The following is a 19881-nucleotide window of genomic DNA, read 5'->3' as shown; positions in this document are numbered from 1 at the left end:
TACTGCCAGTCTCTACTATCTTTAATGATCATACACATTGATCCAGTTTTTTGAAGCTCTGCTCTCATATTGCATACCTGTTTAAACCATTTTTTCCTCATTCTCTATAAGAAAAATACAGCTTTATAAATCTAGAATTCAAGATGTTTCATAATTCTTCTAATCTATCATTCCATGAGTTTATGTGGCCTTACCTTCTTTCCCACTTTTCTTGCCCATGCTAGTGTATCCCTAATCGGGCCTACTGAAGCACAGATTTTCTCTAAGTCTCATTTTTTGTTTTTTATATGCTTTGTATTTTGATAGTCTTTTTGTGTGTTTATGTCTCATTTACTCAACTGAATTGTTAAGTCCTGAGTGTAGAGTTGGAAACTCTCTGAGTCCACCATAATATTTAGTATAGATTCTTGCATATAGCACTGTGTAAAAAAATTAATTAATGAATTTTTGAAATTTTAAAATTAATGTATAATTCCAATTCTATATTTCTTTGCTTTTTTGTTAATTTCATAAATGTTAGACAAAACTTAGGAGACTTTTCTATTATATTTTTCCATCTCTTTAATTATGTTTAGTTATGAATGGAAATCTATTGATATAACTTTAACGGTTAAAAATATTTTAAACAAACCAGTTTCACTTAGTATCCTAATCTGAAAGATATAGAAAATCTACTCTGAATGAAAGCAATATACTCATTATTACTTAGGTTTTTTTAAAATAAATAACTTATAGTAAGTTGTTTTATTATATTGTTGGTAATGTACAGTTTTGATGGGGATAAACTGAATAATTGTAGTGTAATAAATGTAGAAAAATAAATTATTTAGTTTATCCTGCCTGATATATTAAATATAGTTGTAGATTGTTCAGAATATTGAGTAATGACATGAGGAAATTAGAATGTACTTAAATACCAAGTTTAAAACTCTACTTAGACATGGTTTTGTTTTCCAAGAGTGGATTGCATTTTTGTGTATTAAAATTGCTTCTTGCTTTCTGCTGAATTTGAAAACATTTCAACCCTTTACTTTCCCCTTTTTTGTTTTTCTTGTTTTAGTAGTCTGAATATTTATCTCTTCTATTTTCTTTTTTTTTTTAATTATGGATGTTCCATAATAAATAAATATTTGTACTTTAATGTATAAGTTATTTAAACTATGTTCTATGTAACATATTTTTGCTTTGAAATATTTGAGTTTCAGTAAAAAAAGGATAATTTCATACTGAGACCAAAGAATAAACTATCATAAATTTTCATATATTTTAGATGTTTATTAATCTTAGAGTGCTTTTGTTGCCTTTTTAAAATGCAATTATAATGCAATATTATTTTAGCTCAGAAATGTCATACATTCAAAACGCTTGAAGGTTCTCATGCTTTATTTTTTCCTAAATTATTTTTTTCCAAATAATATTGTGCATCATAATGATGCCTTCTTTTACACCTCACATTTTTCTAAAAGATATCTTAAATTATTTTATGATCTAATTTGGTTTTCAAAACATCCAAATGAAACCGTAAATGTATCTTTTAAAAAAAAGTCTCATATTTGATGTAAATCACTGCACATGTCTGATCTAATCTCACAAACAGAAATGTTGTATTTTAAAAATAGTGACTTTTTAAGTTCGTATTATTTTTTAAAGGGACTGAGCCTTAGATTCAAAGTGCAGATTATCCATTTTGACTATTCTCATTTAATCATTTCATTTTTAAAATTAGACTGAATCTTACGATCTGAAAAATCCTCACTAATGTGCAGTTTTGGCTGTGTTAATTCCCTTTGTCATAAAATGGAAGCTAGCCTAAATTTTCTAATAATTTTTCATCACATTAAAATTCATGGCAAAAATAAAAATGAGATAATTTTGAATTCAAGTGCATATATTTTATAGGATGCTTTTTTCCCTCTTCTCTCTACCTAAGGAAATAGAGAAATTGAGTTTAGAACTGAGTGAAAGCAAGCAGCACTTGGAACAGGAGCAGCAGAAGGCAACCCGGGCCGGAGAGGAGTGCCTGAAACTGACAGAACTGCTGGGCAAATCTGAGCACCAACTGCACCTCACCAGGTACTGCCTAATCCCATTATGCACCATAGCACCAATTTCATTCCACTGATTTTTGCCACAGGCTTCCAAACAGTTGTTAGAGTTAAGTCTTAGTCATTCAATTCACACACAGTTTTTAGGCATATTAAGAAAAGTGGAGATGTGGTAAGCAAAACACCCAGACATGTGAATGATAAGTGTGGCAGGGAATTACTGATATATTACAAAACCTTTCATCTACAGTGCTCAAATATTTAGGTGATTCTCTATCAATATAAGCAAAATGACATATTTCTTCTACCACTACACTACCTCTTCTGTTAATTCTGTGTCTAATAAAAATGTTGAACTGAAGTATCTGAGGAATATATTTAGGAGTATAATCAGATACTGTCAGTGGTGAAAGAGACAAAGTAAAAGACATTCTAAGATGCAAACTGAGATGGAACTGATACAAAATAAGCAACCTGAGTCCTAAGGAGGTGTAAAATTTAGAGATGAAATTGATTAGCACTGTTCATGTTTAAACCATTACTATAAGCATGCTTATACTATCGTGGTTTCAAATTACATTGCTTCCATCATGAGATATTGTGATGTGATTATCATTGTCATAAAACTTTAGTAAACATGTAGCTCAGCCCTAAATTACAGTAAGACATTTTAGGTAGTAAACATTGGGCAATTTGCTGTATTGAAAACACACATACACATACATAAATATACACAGAGAAAAATTTAAACTGAAATTGTAGGTAAGTCACATTACCATATAAATGGGTTTCTTTTCCCTTTGAGTTTTAGTACAGTTTTTCAGTTTTCAGATCAAGGCTTTGGGTTTGTTCAGTTCTTAGAGTTTCTCAGTTTTTAGAGAGAACTTTGTCTAAATACACATGTAAGTTTATAAAATTTGGTTTATTCATAAATTAGAAAAACACTGGTCTTCTAATCATAGTAATATGTTGAATTTAAACTATGAAAGGGGACTGATCCCTTTTACATTAAATATGACAATGTAATTCTGAGCACGGTATGATAACAGATGGAGAAAAGCACCACTTGAACAGCCTGCATTTGGAGAAAAAAAATATTCTAGAGGTTGGTGAACCTCCCAAAGTTTTGGGTTAGTGTTAAGATGCCTCTAGTTCTGTTAAAATCAAACTTGGTTAAAAACATTTTGTTATGATAATATTCCAAATGGTTTGCCAACTTCCTTTTTAAACAATGAAAGAAAAAGAGAAGAAAGAAAGAGAAAGAGAGGAAGGAAAAAAAGAAAGAAAGAAAACAAATCATTTATACATGTGTGATATCTGGAAAAATCCCAAGAGATGAAACACTTTTATGAGAAAAAATTGCTTAATACTGCAGAATAATAACCATTATTTTAATGCCCATTTAGAGTATTGTCATTGTAGAACTGAGAATGTAATGTTAACATAGTTCCTATGGTTATTTAATCTTAGAAGTTTTGGAATTTAGCTTGATCATGATAGTTAATAGTTCTTCTTCTCTGTCAGACTTCTATTGAGAACCAACAATTTGTGTGCTAAGTACCACTAACCCACAGAAATAGGACAGCTTTTAATGTCTCAGTGTGGCTGAGCTTCAATAAATAAATATTAATGCTGGTTTTGTCCCCTTTGCCATTCTGTCTTATTCAGAGAGTTAATTTCTGAAGTCAAAGTCCATAGAGAGCTTTCCTGTGCAGTATCAATTTGTACTGTCTGACAAGATCCATTTCTTGCAAGTAAAGCATATTAAGATGCAGCAACTGCTGAAAATGGACTGGTGGTAACTAATTCCTTTGTTCTTAAGAAAAACGGTTTTGCTTGGTTCCACAGAAAGCTTTTCCTATTGAGCTTTATTTACAAGTCTACCAAAATTTAACTTAGTCTTATAGAAAATAAAACTTAATTACCTATTTTCTAAATGTAGTGCTCTTTTGTAAGCATTTTACACTTAGTCTATATTGATGTTTTATAAAATCCACATTCATAAATTTAAAGTTGACAATAAAAAATGGAAGGAACTGTGTATATCTCTCTTTTGCACTGAAAATGTGACTTGGTTGTTGGGCTAAATATTTCTGATATATAATTTGGGGTTTTTTAGAGTTTGCTTCCCCTCACCACTCTTTATTGATTCATATACTCAAGTGTGTGGCTGGGAAACTTCACGTCTTTCTTTTTCAGTGTAAACCAGCTGAAATAAATAAATCCCACACAGGTAGTGCTTCATTTAGTCTTAATTTAAATATTTTGAGTGGCATATTCTAAACAGAGTTTAAAATTAAATATGAAAAAGATGATATAAAGTAATGATAAAATAAGGATTCAAATCTTCTAGGGCAAAGACGATTAAAACTGGAGTAGAAATCCATAGGCCAATCTGAAAGAAAAATAACCTGCCACTTTTTTGGAATTTCTCTTTATTGTCTAATTGGACTTAAAAGTGGAAAATAGAAATTCATTTATTGAAGGACCCAATTAGTAAATATAACATTCACTTATTTAACAAGTATTTATTGAGCACCTACTATCTTTTAAGTATATTGGATGGCCCTGGACACAGAGAGAAAAAAAAAACTCAGTTCCTACCCTTAGGTTGTTCACACTCTACTAAGGAGCCAGATCTATATATGCAATTATAGTAGAGTGTGATAACAGTGTAAATAGAGAAGTGAAGATTACCACAGGAGCACATATAAAGGAGAACTGGCTCATTCTGCATTGCAGCTGAAGGTGATAGGGAAAGCTTTCTGAGTTCATGAATAGGAGTCCTCAAAGTGGAGAAAGGTGGGGTGAATAGCCCAGGTAGAGGGAACAATATATGCAAAGACATAAAGATGGGAGGGAATATAAACTCTACAGTCACATTAGGTGTTTGGCAAGAGATAAACCTGGAAAGGGGAGAGGAACCAGAGGAGGGGTCTTGTGGGCCATATTCTGGAGTTACTCTTGACGTACTTTAATCAGGGCTGCCGACATGATCAACTTTTTGGGTTGGGATCCTGACTCAGACAGCTGTGTGGAGAGTGAACTTGGAGAGTTGTTGTAGGAGACAAGAAGGCCAGTTAGGACAGAGGTGGCAGCTACAGCCCATAGGCCAAATCTGGCACATCATCTGTTTTTTTATGGTCCATGAGCTATCAATGTTTTCTGTATTTTTAAAGGGTTGGGGGGAAAAAAGAAAAACAATGTTTTGTGACACATAAAAATTATACATCCATAAGTAAAACTTTACTGGACACAGCCATGATTATCCTTTATGTATTATGTATAACACTGCCTTGGCAGAATTGAGTATGGTCCTCAAAGCCTAAAATATTTATTATCTGGCCCTTTATAGAAAACGTTTACAGTTCCTCAGTTGTGAGGCTGTTTAACTCAAGTAAGAAGTCAAGAGAGCTTGAACTATGATAGGATCCAATGTGTATTTAAAGAAGGTAATTGAAAGGCACTGTGAAAACAGATTGGTTCTGGAAAAGATGATTGGCAGAGACTCCAATTAGGATATAAGTACAGTAGTAGTCCTCAGCTGTGACTGAGCCAGTAAAATGGAAAGGAAATAGCATCTTCAGGAGGCATTTAAGGTAGTGATACGAGAGGCTACAATTAAAGGTGATTCCAGAGTTTCTAGCCTGTGTTAACTGGATGATCCGTTAAGTCAACTAGGGAATGTAAAAGGAGTAGCAGAGGAAAGACTATGTTTTATTTCGGAACTCCGATGGAGATGTCCAGGGTAGATCTAGCGTGAGGAGAAAGATCAGGACTAGAGGTTTAGAGCTGGATGCTTTTACGTAAAGATATTGTAGCCGAAGGAGTGGGTGAAAGCACGTGGAGAGGACCATGTTTTCAAGTACAGTGGAAGAATAGCTAAGGAGACTGAAATGGGACCTTCAGTGTGTAAGAAAAGAATAAAGAGTGATTCAAAGTATGCTTTTGGTGAAGTAACAATTAAAACCACACACTTTACTAAGGGTATGGGTGTGGCAGTTGGTAGGTATCCTAGGGTTAAGGAAACTGAGTTATAGTATCTTCTAACAGGCATTCACTACCTTTGCAACTTTTGACAAATTACTTAATTCTTTGAACCCACATACTTACCTATAAAATTAGGTTAGACTAGATCATCAAGTTTCCTTCCAGCTCTGATAGTCAATGATTCTAACAATGATTTAAGACAATGCATTATTAAATTCCTGTTTCTGGACATTAGGTATTTAAATTGCTTGGAGTATCCTGTGTTTAAGATGTTTCCTTAGTTTGAAGCTCAAAGAGATTTCATAGAAATGTCCTTCCTACCCACCATTTACATTCATCGTAATTTAGGCTCTGCCAGCTTCTCATAAGGGTTATGAAAATACTCTCCTAACATCCTTCCAGTCTCTTGTGCCAACCACTGCTAAGTGGATATCCATAAGCACTGTCTTGACTCTGGTACCTGCTCTCAAACCCTTCCTTGGTGCCATGCTATTGTAGAAGGTCCAGACCACTCAGCATTTAAGGTTGCCTGACAGGCTCCCAACCTTCTGGTTTTATTTCATTGCTACCAGTTTCATCCTCTCACACGCTGATTTCCAGCATGTGATTTAAGCAGATGCAACCCTCCTTCAACTTTTGGACTGTTCTCCCCTTTTACTGTTCTCTACACCCGGAATACCCCTTTGAGCTTCTCTAGCCCTATTGTAATCTTACCTTCTTTTCCAGGTGTCCCTGAAATCCTGATTTTTCCACTGTAGTCCTCCCTGATGACCCATGCCAGAGGGAGCATGTTTCCCCCTGAATCATCCTTCCTACTTAGAGCTGAAGGCACTTCTTACTACTGAACAAATTCCTCAAAACAGGAAAAATGAAAATCTGAAAGAAATAAATTCATATTCTGAAGTTTTTATGTACCTGCTAGTCTTCCCTTCTATAATGCATTATTCCTCAAGTGGGAGGAGAGGCCTTATTAATATTATATTTTTCAGAGCACCTACCTCAGCCCTTTGCAAAGAGTTGGAGCTCAGTAAGTCATTATTATAGGAATGGTTAATATATTGCAAGTTTACGACTATTTGTTCAAAGCCCAGTATTGATATACAAATAAACAAATATATACATATATACATATATATGTATTATCAGGTATATCAGGGTGAAAAATATGACATGGAGATAAGATTGAAAATTTTTGTTGGGAATTTTTCTTGTACATATTATACTATGTTATGATTCTGTAATTTTTCTTTCATTTTTAACTTAGTATGCACATACATGTTTAAGCATACCCGAATCAAATGATAACCATTCTAACAATTCAAGTAGGGTTGGTAAAGTGTAGTATGCCTCTCCCCTAAATATGCTCACTTGAAAACCTCAGACACACACACACATAAACACACACACACGCAGGATTTTAAATTAGAGGTCTCTGTAATTAAAAGATGGCCCCTCTGACAGTGTTTGAAACCAGTGCCTAATAAACATGATCATTAAGCATACATAGCCCAGTATACATGAAAACAAAAGCAAGGCTACTCCCTTCCCAGTTATGTCTTTGCTAGTAGTAGTCAAACAACTTCTTTCTTTTCAATAACAAACTTCGAAGTACATTTAAAGATACCTGTTCATGTATTTGCTCACTCTGCATGGAACGTTTCCTGTTACAAGACACTGTGCTAGGGATAATGGGAGATATAAATATAAAATAGCTTCAAATGCTGCCCTTCAGAAGCTTATAGGCTAGTGGGGAAGAAAAAAAATACACAAAGAGTTGGTAAGATAAATGATAAGATCCAGAAGGGAGATTCCAGATAAAGTATTACAGGGACAGAGGGACAGGTAATTTCTTAGTCATCCTTGGTAGCATTTGGATATAGGAAAATGGAAATGAAGGAAGTTTCATGGGAAATTCCAGAGGGGAAAATGGCATTTGGGAGGTACACATGCATACATGAGAGTAAATTAAATACATACAAGTATCAGTCTCTGAGGTTAAGAATATATTCATCTTAGGATCTGCCTGGTACCATGCCACATGAAGTAGCTTTTTAAAAAATAATAATAGAGGTAGGAGCTAAAGGCAAGGGGCCATCATTTACTGAACCTCTCCTGTGCTCTGGGAACTGAGCTGAGTGCTTTTCATTTATCCCTCCCAATAGCCCTGTAAGATGCAGACTATTATTTCCTTGTTTTACATTTGATGCAACTAGGCACAAAGAAGCAAAACGATTCGTCTAAGGTCACACAGCTGGTATGTATTTGAAACCCAGCAATTTGCTTGCAAAGCCTATACAGTTATCCATCAGGCTGTAGTTCTATGTGAATTAGTAGGGAAATGGATTAATGCGATTGTTTCTAAAAGACAACCAAGAAAATCTGTAACGTAAATTTATAATAGAGATTAGTATTAGCTGCTCCCTTATACACTGATATAAATACCTGTCAGTGAATTGTAGTCTTGGCTTATGCTTTTCCTAAGAAGCAGTGTCCTTTGGCTCATCATTTGCCTTAGTCATTTAACACATTGTAATACAGCTATCATTCTTCTTTACTTCACTCCTTTTTTACCCAAGAGGAAAGAGAGGCTTTTATTAAAAAGTGGAAATTCCTTCACATATTTGTTTTTGACATGTCCCAACATCTTTAAAAAGCTATAGAATTTAAATCCCTCTCACAAGACTACCATTTACATACATGTGGGCAGATTACTTTATGATATTACATATTAGGCTCCAGCTTATATCAGCAGGGCTACCTTTAAAATGTGTATTTCTCCTTTTACATAAATAACGTTTTTAATGGTACGTGCTTCAAAGCACTTCTCAGAGCAGAAATCTAAGGGAGGTCCATAAAATAGGTATCATGCTATGACCTACTTTTGTGATCTAGATGGGATGATTTGACCTTATGACCTCGAGAGATAGCAACTTGAGCTATAGTGTTTGTATCTTTTTGAAAGTGAGAAAGAGTATAAGAGAGAAGTCACCAGGTTATCTGATTATGATGGGTGCTTTACTTGGGGAGAGGTGATTAAGGCTTCCATTCCAGAGCCTTTAGCTTCCACCTAATAACTATTGGTAACTGCATTCTTAGTGGTTTGACCTCTCAGATTACCAGTATGAGTCAGGACTCTTTGGTTGAGGTAATAGAAACCCCAAAAGGGGGAATTATTAGTTTGATAACCAGACCATGTAAAACCCAGGTGCGACTGGGGCCTCGGGGTTTCTTGGACCAGGGACTCCAGGCGGCACCATTGTGCAGTTATTTTCTGTCAGTCGCAGGGCTCGACTTCTGTCTGAATGTTGGCTCATTCTTTCAGGTTCTTCCACAGCATGGAGCCACATCCTTCAATCTGAACTAAACATAAAGGAGATGCCCTTGATTTCAAACTGTAAGAATGTGACGTCCTGGCTCCTCCACTTCCAATTCAGAACCTTCAGTTCAAATTTCAAAGCTGACTCATGTGCACACACACCCTTTTGGGTGCTGAGGCTGGCAGCCTTGGCAGAACCTCAAGAGTAAGGGAAGAGAGTTGTACTAAGCAAGGGAGGTGCTCTTACTAGGGGAAGGTTGTCAGGATCCTGAGTAAATAAAGCAGCAGATGTCCCTTCTATTGTCTTTTTAACAATCCCTGCTTTTTCCTTTGACTAAGGGATGGTTGGAAGTGGAAAGAGAAAGAGGAGTCCATCTCTGTCATGTTGGTTTGAGAGAGATTTCTCTATTGTCAACATAAATCCAAGGAAGCATGATCAGTTTTCCACAGGGATGCTTTGTGGTTTTATTTGAAGAACTCTTAGAATATAAAAAGAGAGATGTAAAGGATGCATAGGTGAATGTTTAGCACGTGCCAAGCACTGTGCCTTGTTTTCCTACAACAGTGCTATAGTAAGTGTGGTCCATGGTGGGCTGTAGGTTACTACTCTGTGGCAAGATAGATCCAAAGGTTAGAGTGTTTGGAAACGTTTTTATCATTTTAAATTGCCGCAATATCCAAGTACATGGTCAGTGTGCTCTTTTTTTGTATCTTTAAATTAAAAAAAAAGTTTCTAATAATTCTTTTTTTTGCATTTTACAAAGCTAATGCTTTGTAAAAGATTAGATATTTTATGCAAGAAGCTTGAGACACCCTGCTTTCTCAGTCAGAACAACAAGTCCAAGGAAGCCAAGTCTTGGAAGGGTGAGACAAGGAGTCACACAGGGGGAAGGAGGGCAGGGAAAATGAGGAGGCAGAGTTTGAACTGGGTCCATCAAACTCTAGAACCTGTGATCTGGATTCATATTCACATAGAAGCATAAAAACATAATTCAAAGCTAAATAGAAATACTTTGGGGGTTGTAAATTCTCAGTTCATGGGCCAGGAAGCAGGCCTTTTTCATCTCTGTGTCTCCAGCACCAAGTTCATCAGCAGGCTGTTTGACAAGATCTCTGTAAATGCTGGATAAACGTGCCTTTCATCTTTGTTGTTAGTGAAAAATTCAGAAGGAACTGCACTCTTCTTCAGGTGACAACTAGCTTAGGTCAAGAGACCAAGCTTTCAATATCTCTTCATTTGAAGGGAACGGTATAACCTTGACATGTATTCTTGCTATTCCATAGTGAACTGTATCTTTTTTTTCCAAATTATTGAGGAATTCTTAGCCTTAAGTTTCCATTTAAAAGTTAAGCTCATTTTTTTCTTATACTCCTTTCATGAATAAATTAAGCAGAGAACGTGTCAAAAATAATTTTAAATGGATATATGTGCAACCAACATCTTCAAGTCTTGAAATAGACAGCCTTGGTACTGTTTTAAATTGCGTCCTCTTTTCCTTCCCCCACCCAGTATCAGAGGGAACAGGCTGTCAGAGAGCCAGGAAAGACAAGGCATTTCATTTTGCTCTGGTGGGCACCACGTTGCCCAAGCCCACTCTGCTCCACCTGTTTGATGGGCTAAGAACCCTGGTCTCAGCGTGGCCCGGGGCAGGAGAGGTTAGAGTCAGAGGCTGCCAGGGAATGTGTCTCTGAAGGTTCTGCTTAACGTTCCCTGGCTTGCTTCTCTCAGTCTGTGAAGCCCGAATGTGTGTGCAATGAAAATCCACGCTGGGGATGTACTCTTCTCCCTGCCTCACAGGCCCACAGCCTGGAGCATGGTGGCGGTGGCTGCCAATTCATTCTCTGAAGAAGCCCAGAGGAAACTGAGAAGGCATTGTCCACACCACTTGCCTGATTCAAAGCAATGAACATCAAGTTCAATGAAAACAGGAGAAAAAAAGCAAGAGCAGAATTGTTATCCTAGTAGCCCTAAGTCTGAATAATTTTCTGCAGGAAAGCTCTGCTCTCTAATACTAATTTAAGCTAAAAGAAGTATAAAAGATCATCAACTTAGTATTAGGCATTACTCACTTGTAATTTAATGTCTCCCTGATACCCACAAGTAGATCGTAGAGTGATTCATTGGTTGGTAAATCCTGGAATCAAAGCTCGTTTTAAGGATGCTGAGAAAAGAGGAGGCTTGGAGTATATCCAGTCTCCTCAGTGCCCGTCTCGGGCCATGTCTCATGGAGGACCAGGGCCCAAATGAAGTAAACAAACTTTTATTAAGCTACTACTCTATTAGATTGGACAAGCAGAGGAGACAGTTCCCTGAACTCAGGAACTCAGAGTGGGTACAAGAGAGGTCAGAAAATGTTTGGAAGCAGCCTGTAAAGCCGATGACCAGCTGAGCAAAGACTGCTTCACCTTGGGTCTGTGTGGCCTCTCCCCAGCAATCGCAGGTCACCTGTGGGAGGGCTGAGCATCCCCTGCCCTGACCAAGCGATGGGGAGGGTGGGGCACAGGGAGAGTGTCAAAGGAATTCCTGCAGGGAGGGTACCAGTGTCTTTGTAACTTATCCCTCTGACACCTATGTGTGACTACCTCCAAGAAGCCTGTTGTTGACCAAGGCACTTACCAAAAGAATGCACCCTGTGTTGAGGGAGTAGTTATAAATATAACTGTACCCACAAAAGAATTATATAAAATAAAGTAACAAGTCACTACTGGAATATATGCAAGAGATAGATGTAGGGAGTGTTCAAGATGGGGCCTTATAAGTGGGTTTTAGCAGTGTTCAAGATTTTCTGGTCTTCCAATAGCAGATCTGAAGTGTGGTTGACCTGGCTGGGCATAGGTCTGTTTATGATTATCTTCTGTCGCCTTGGGAAAAATCTCCTACTGTACTTTATTTCCTACAGATCTCTACTGTGATTTTATGAGGATATATGTGAGTATGAAAATCATTTAAACTCATTCAGGTTTCTGTAAATCTGAGGTGTTGCTCATCTATTCAGGGACTCCTATGCTATTAATATGAATTCATGTAAAATTAATTATCAGTCACAATGTGTTGCTCAATCTAGAAAATGTTAGGACAGTGATCAAATTACTCAAGTCCTTTTTTGCAAGGTGGTGGTGGTGGTGACGACAAATTAGGGACACAAAGAGGGACACATATATTGTTAAATATATGACTTCCTATTTTCTAAATCTTAAGTAGTCCTCTTTGTCTTTAGAGGAAAAACCATCTTGCCATTCCTGATATTAACTGTTTGTTAAACAAGACCTAATGGAAGCAGCTCCACAACCTAGGGGCTCTTTAAGCTCTGCTTTGTTGCACTGATGGCAATTCTCTATTCTTAGCTTATTTCTGAAATAAAGCATTTATTCGCAATCATCTGCAAGTGAATTAATCATCAATGTTTGGGTTGAAGAAAGATGATAATTATATTAAGGAATAATAAAATTAATCTACAGTGAAAATAGAGCCCATGTCAGAACTATAGATGTACCCAAACTCAGATCCTGCACTCAGACTAATTTCCACAAAGAATTATCTGTTAAAAGTGGAAGAATGACAGCATGACACAACTCATATAACTAATAAACTTTAAAAATGCTGTTTCATATGTTTGCTTTTCATTAAATTCAGGAATGGTTCCGACTATGTTGTTGTGATTCAGTCAACATTTATTCCTATCTGTTTTTCATATACAAAGGCTTAGGGATGCCAGAAAATAAACTGTTAACGGAGAATTAACTTCTTTGGCATGCTTTCATACTTATCTTCCAAATTAAAGAAAATGAAATGGGCAGAAACAGAGTGTAGATTACCTCCTTTTTGTCAAAAATGGTGGGAATTTGAAAATTAATAATAAAAAAGGGAACAGATGCAGTAACATGCCAGAGGGAGATTAATGTGGAGAGTAAAATCTGTGAGCAACAAAACTGAAGCAAACTGAATCAGTGGGAGGTGGTTGTACCATCAAAATCAGGATAAAAGAGAAATTACAAACAACCCTGCACTTGTCAAAGTAGTAGTAATGAAATCCGGACTCTGCCAGCAGTGAGAACCTGTGTTAGCACTTTGGGGTAAGGATGGTAGCCGGGTGCCAGGTAGGAGGGCAGTGTTAGGTTGCTGGGCAGCAGCCATCTTGTGTAGAACAGATGGCACCGAAAGCTGGCAGGGGAGGGGCTCCTTAGCAGAACTAATCAGACAGTAACAGATAGGGCAGCTGGGAAGACTGACCACAGAGAGGGAGTCTGCGGGGTAGCCGAGTGCCATGATGTTTGCAGTGGTGTGCCCATTGGTCTGAGATAAGACCTTGCAATGTCTTTCCCATCTAAGGAAGAACTGAAACTTTTGTTCAAAAAGAAAAATTGAGTTGAATTGCATCACAGTTGGGGGTAGGGTGGGTATCAGGGTAGAGACCGAGAAAGGAAGAATTGCCCATCTCGGAATTGTCGTGTGAGTTTTCAATCCCAGTTTTCATGGAACTTTGATTTTTGCAGTTTGTACGTTTCTGCCGTCCTAATGTGTATAGTGTGGCACATGGAATGATCACTTTATATATTTTATGCATCAAAGAGTTTGCAGTATCAAAGCTATAGTTAAAATTAGGGAAGACTTTTTGATATGATTTCTACCACGTCTTTCGCAAATGAAAACCAAAAGCAGCCATACGATACATGCATTTGTGCTTAATAATTTCTCATAACCTGATTTAAGCCATGCTTGATTCAGAGCCACTTGCCCTTCTTTTTTCCCCCGTGTAACTGCGGATTGAACATCAAAATGTAAGCATAATTCAGAACCTAAAACCTTAAAACAAAAATCAAATTAAGTCATTCTGAAAGAAATGGAAGAGAAAACTGACTTACTAAATTTAATAACTTATTAAGGAGTCATGGTTTTTTAAATATAGAGGTGGGACATTCATGCTAAAACTATTACTTTAACAAAGAAATCCAGATCGCCTACATCTGTTTTTGAACTAGTATATTTCTTTTTTCGCAGGAGGTTTGTAGCTTGGCTCAATTTATTCATTTTGAAGGGGGAAGGGAAACATTACCAGGATTTGAAATAGGTGGTATAACATAGCCATATGCTATTTATGCAGCAGTTTCTGCAATAAATCTAATTTGGTGCTGTCAAAAAATTAGACTTATTTGATATAGCAGCACATTAGTAAATGATTGTGGCAGATTTAAAGTTGTCATTTAGTCTCTTCTTACTCTTTAACAGAATCTTGCAAATCCGTTTTTCCCCCTTGATCAACTCTATGAAAATGTCTCAGTTCTTTGTCCTGCAGTCCTGCAAATATTTCCACATCTGAAAGAAGGTCTTGCCTTAAGGTAATTGAGGAAGGGGGTGGAAGAATGAATATCCTCTGGTATTAAAAGACTTCATGAATATATAGGCAGAAAAATCAATAAACCAGAGGAAAATAATAGTATTTTCATCATTTTCAGTTCTTAGAAAAGCAGAACTATTAGTCTCATTCAGAATGTAGATAAATTAAGGTCAGTTCTTTATTAAGGAGTTTAAATATTTTACCTTCCATACTACATCCCTATGCTGTTTTAGGAAAACTGATGTTAAAGAATGTGAACGACATCAGCTCTTGGTCTTTACCTGGCAGTGCCCTTAGAAACGGCTTTCCCGTTCTCTAGTGCAACCCGGCAACATTGCTTCAATGCCTCTTTATTTTTTCTGTAACATTTGTGTTTCCCGTGTTGGTAGCAAACTATCTAAAACTTTTTCCTAGTGTTTTCTATTTAAGAGATAAAATAAGCATGTTATACATTAAGCAAATTAACATTAACAGTAGTCTTTGAATTCCTTAAATTAGCTAATCTGTAAAAGTAATCGTGGTATTATTTCCCTGTTCTTTTTCTTACGTATTTATGGAGGGGAAAAGTGTGTGTGTGTGTGTGTGTGTGTGTGTGTGTGCACATTCATGCATCTGTGTGTGACTATCAGTGATGTTAAACTGAGTGGTTTTTATTTATGTTCTTATTATACAAATTTTCCAAAGCAAGCCTACTAGTGCGTTTTTCAAACGCAATTTGCTAAAAATGAAGAGTTCCTTCACGGTAATTTAAGCAGCCTCTATTAAACTAGCATTTTGCTAATACTTCTTTCTTTTATATAGCAAATCAGACCGTAGAAGTGATCAAATTAGCAGTATTCTTTCCATGCTATTCAGAAGCAGGGATCCAGGTAACCAAACTACCGTCAAAGCACAGATTACACTAAAGGGAAAAAATACCCGGAACAGTGTTAACAAACTTGCTGGGTAAATTAGATACTATTTTTGAATTTTTTTCCACATAAAATGGAATTATTTAGAAATTACGTTTTAGGAAGATGAAAGAGAAAGCACCTCTTAGAATTCATATTTTGTGTTCAAAATACATATATTAAATTATATTATATATATTACCTAAGAGTGATTTATAGGATATAGAGTATTTTGGAGATTAGTAATAAAATTGAAATTAGAGCTAAAAAATAATGTCTTTGTACTTGGATTTTAAGCTATCGTTTTTTGGTTTTTGTTTTTACTTTTATATTTAGTATTACAATATTCTTAAAATGCATCTGAAAAATTTCTCTGACAAAGTCTTTTTAAATAAATTACATTTAATCAGTCCAAACCGAAGATTCAAATTTTAAATTGTGTGTTTTTAGACTCATTTTATTAATAAAACCTGTTTTCAATTATGTGGCAGTGAAAAAATGTTTAATTATCTTTTCTAAAAATAATATAGAAAAGTTTACAGACTTGATTAATTTTACTTCATAAAAGCACATGCAGTAAGATTAAATCTTGGGGTAATTCTTCTGAATTATAAAAGCAACATTGTGAACAAAGTGTCTTTTAGCTTTACATTTGTAACAGTGCTTTAGTTAAAATATATTTTCTCCTAAAAAGTGATCTTCCTTTTTCTTATAAGAAATTTGAGTCGAGTCATTGCTTTGCCTTTTTCCTAAAGAATATAGTTGTCTAAAATAGTGGTGAATAATTCAACATAAAGTAATTTCATGTTCAATTTATGAAGGTAGGGCAAGTACTTGATAGCTGTAGATGACACAGAGTAAATTTAATTGAGAGTATCATTTTCCCCTAATTCCTATGAGTTTATTTCTTTTACAAAACTGGCCTATTGATACAACTGCATTTCTTTAGATAGATGATGTGTTTGTTTGGCAACATATATCTGAGTATTATTTAAGCAGAATTGTTTATTTTTTAAATGATGGAATTTAAAATATACATGAATTGATTTGTATATCATGGGTTAAGGTTTTCAAAGCACTAGTGGAGCTGTGTGTTAATATATAGCTTATAATTGAAGTGGTACATATTTGTACATTTTAAGCATTTCAGTGTAAAATTTCTTAATTGGAATACTCTTTCCCTTGGCTAATTCATTAGTGAAAATATTTATTCCTCAAGTTAATGCTATATAGTATGAAGCAATTTTTACATAGTGTAAACTTGTTTATGATATTTTGATTTCACTTTAAAACTTTTATTTTGCTTCTTATACATAGTTCATACTTGATATAATAAGAAGTGCAGACACACATGAAGGGAATACATATCAGCTGTCTGGTTTTACAAATGATCATTAAAACACTATGTCTTACTACTTTGACTCCAAATTATTGTCTTCCCGAACCCAAAAGTAATTTTCACAAGTACATTACACAACAGAACTTCATCTTCTGCTGGTTAGCGGTAGAGGATTTAAATCCATACCGACAGTTCATTTGACAATGACCTTGAGGGGCTTTGCTTCTTGAAGAAGAAAGCAGAAGCTTGCGGTAAACAAAGTTCACTTCTGACAGATGGATTGAATGACAGAAAGGTTGCGAGTGCCAGAATAGCCCTGGCAGAGGAGGAAATGTTCAGTGGAATCCAACAGGAGAGGAGGTGTGAACAGGTGCAGGGTTGCTGACGGAAGGGGAACCAGATGGAAGGAGCCAGAGCCAGTTTATTTAAAGGAAAAGGCAGAAAACATTGAAAGGCTGTGCGATCAGTGGCTAAAAGTGTTCATAGAGGAAGGTAAAAATTCACAAAGCAAAACTGCACAGTGGGGTAGCTAACACTTAGCATAATGGTAGTAATTTGTGAGTTTAGTTTGGAAGTTGCAATTGAAATACATTCATCTTGGCTCTTGACACCATCAAGTATAGATATTTGAAAGTTGTTTATTTTTTTTAAGTTTCTAAGCTTTTTTTATCCATCCATTAATTTAATTTTCTCCAGCCAGAAGCTCCGTTATGATAATACTAAAATTGTGTCGTCAGCTAGGAAAAGAAAAAAAATTTAAAGTGAAGATTAACATTCCATTCAAATTTATCTTGTGATGCCTCAGTTTTGTTCACATATGGGAAGCAAATGCACGCACTGTTGGGTGACATCTGTAATATCTAAGAAATTTGCAATGTTAAAATAGATGCCGTTGGTTGCTTTTGTTGTTTTAAGTCTCTGTTCATTTTTTGAAGTCCGGTTTGATTGTTTCAGTTGGAATAATGCTCTCTGAAATATATGTTTACCTGCCATGATCTTCAGGTTAATTTCTGTTGCTGAGATTGCCCTGATTTTCATTGACTTTCAGTGACCTGCCTTTAGGCAGACACCTGCAAATTAAGTATCATTTACAATAGGAACAGTTTACAGCGGGGCTAAGAAGGGGAGGACTTTTAAAACATTTTCTTAGACCTATGAAAATGAAACCTTCTCTCTGCAAACTAAAGACATCTTGCTAATCGTCTGTCTGGTCACATCATGCATGCCATTTATGTGGGCCCTTGTCTTCCACTCTTGTCCTTGAAAAGTTCCTATGTTACATTACTGATAAAAAGATGCCAATAGAGGAGGAACTGTTATAAAGCAATCACTAGAAAAAACAATGAAAATGCACAATTATTTTGGGATTCTAAAGATCTAATAATTTATTCACAAGAGTTTCTGCATTCTTCTCACAAAGATTAAATACTCAGAGTAAATTCAATGAGCACCGTATTCACATTCCCCATCTCAGAGCAGCCTAGATCAAATAGATTACATTCGATTAGGGCAGGGTGCTTTGGGATATTCTGATTTTAGAGAAAATGTCTATGATCCATGGCATGCTTTTGTCTGTAAAGAGGAGAACTGAGATTTAATTAGCAGTTATAGAAGATGTTTATTTACGCTTATATTGTTTGTAGAGATCAATACTTTTGGTCACTTTAAAGACTGGATGAGGCTACATACAACTATACATTTGAAGGGAAAATAGTTATGTCTTCTAATAAAAGGAAATTGATAACCTGATTTTTAAAAATCAGCTCTAAAACATGCTTTTTTCCCCCAACTCGTCAAGAAGTTTTCATCTAATAGATATTCTTATTAATCTAAAATTTTACATAAAATTGATTAGAACATACTTGCTTTCACTGTAATATACTGATTTTGCCATCTCTTCTATCCTAGTTACTAAACACCTTTTTATAGTAATGTTCATAGCATGGTGCTGCTGTATAAAATAATACCATGAAACTCACTTGAATTATGAGATTCAAATTGAAAGGTAGTGAACAGAAACTGCAACAATTAGTGTCATCATCTGATACTCATACTGCAAATTAAATTGCAAGCTCTTTATAGGTAAAACTAATAGCTTTCCAGAAATACGTAAACTTAGTTGTACCCAGCATAGTGTCTTACATCATAGGGGTCTTGAACTTTTTTTGAATGAAGGAATAAGGGTTGATTGCTGTTAAAGAGGCATTCATTCAACATTTATTGAGTGCATGTTCTTTTCCAGCTGTAGAGGGAACATTTAGGCACTGTAAAATTTTTAACTGAAGAGAGCATGATTCTTCTTTATAGTTATCCTACAACCTAGTGGACAAGGATTATGTAACTACATACTTTGTGTGTGTGTGTGTGTGTGTGTGTGTGTAAAATCTAGAAAACAGTGTATTTAGATTTATAAACTGTCCTGAACTGAAGATCATCTTAAATGAATGAATTAATGAAACTCCCATGTAGGCCAATACTCATTATAATATGTGAGAACTGAGATGCAGAGAAGTTTAGTGACGTGCCCAAGGTCAACAGTCATTTAGTGGAAGTTAACCTAGAATCGCCATCTCCTTGCTCCTGGTCTAGTGCTTTTCCCTGCAGTCCACATACTACTCCTTTGTATTCATTGATAATATGACTAATCTGAATAAACACATTAAAATCTTTCTGTAGAAATCTCACACAACCTGTTGCTGAAGGGGAAAATAATTTTCTTTTTGGACTCGGGCACATGGTTATTGGTTCTTGAAACAAAAAAGCAAAGAAGTTTAGCTTACAAACAAAAATTACTGTTTCTTGGAACACTCCTCCTGGGGGTGGTGGTAAATATAGCTCCCTGGACACACTGCTTACTCCATGATGAGCACATTACTCACATGAACTCAATCTCCATGCAACCCTTCCAGGTGGATGCTGCCATGAGCCCCATTTTACAGATAAGAAAACCGAGGTGTCTGCAGAT

At 35.8% G+C, this 19881-nt stretch overlaps 1 protein-coding gene across 11 annotated transcripts in view; it reads left to right on the top strand.

Annotated features, from left to right (window-relative positions):
- SDCCAG8 (SHH signaling and ciliogenesis regulator SDCCAG8) overlaps window positions 1–19881 on the top strand; it is a 263302-nt gene that overhangs the window by 133462 nt on the left and 109959 nt on the right. For all 11 annotated transcript variants that reach the window (XM_082470278.1, XM_082470276.1, XM_082470274.1 and 8 more), the window contains one exon: window positions 1931–2073. In XM_082470278.1, coding sequence (XP_082326404.1) covers window positions 1931–2073 — 143 coding nt within the window. The remainder of the gene's footprint in view (window positions 1–1930; window positions 2074–19881) is intronic.

The sequence above is a fragment of the Balaenoptera physalus genome (assembly GCF_965194825.1).
Source record: "Balaenoptera physalus genome assembly, chromosome: 1".
Classification (NCBI taxonomy): domain Eukaryota; kingdom Metazoa; phylum Chordata; class Mammalia; order Artiodactyla; family Balaenopteridae; genus Balaenoptera; species Balaenoptera physalus.
The sequence above is the reverse complement of the archived record's forward strand: the minus strand, read 5'-3'. Positions and strand labels throughout refer to the sequence as shown.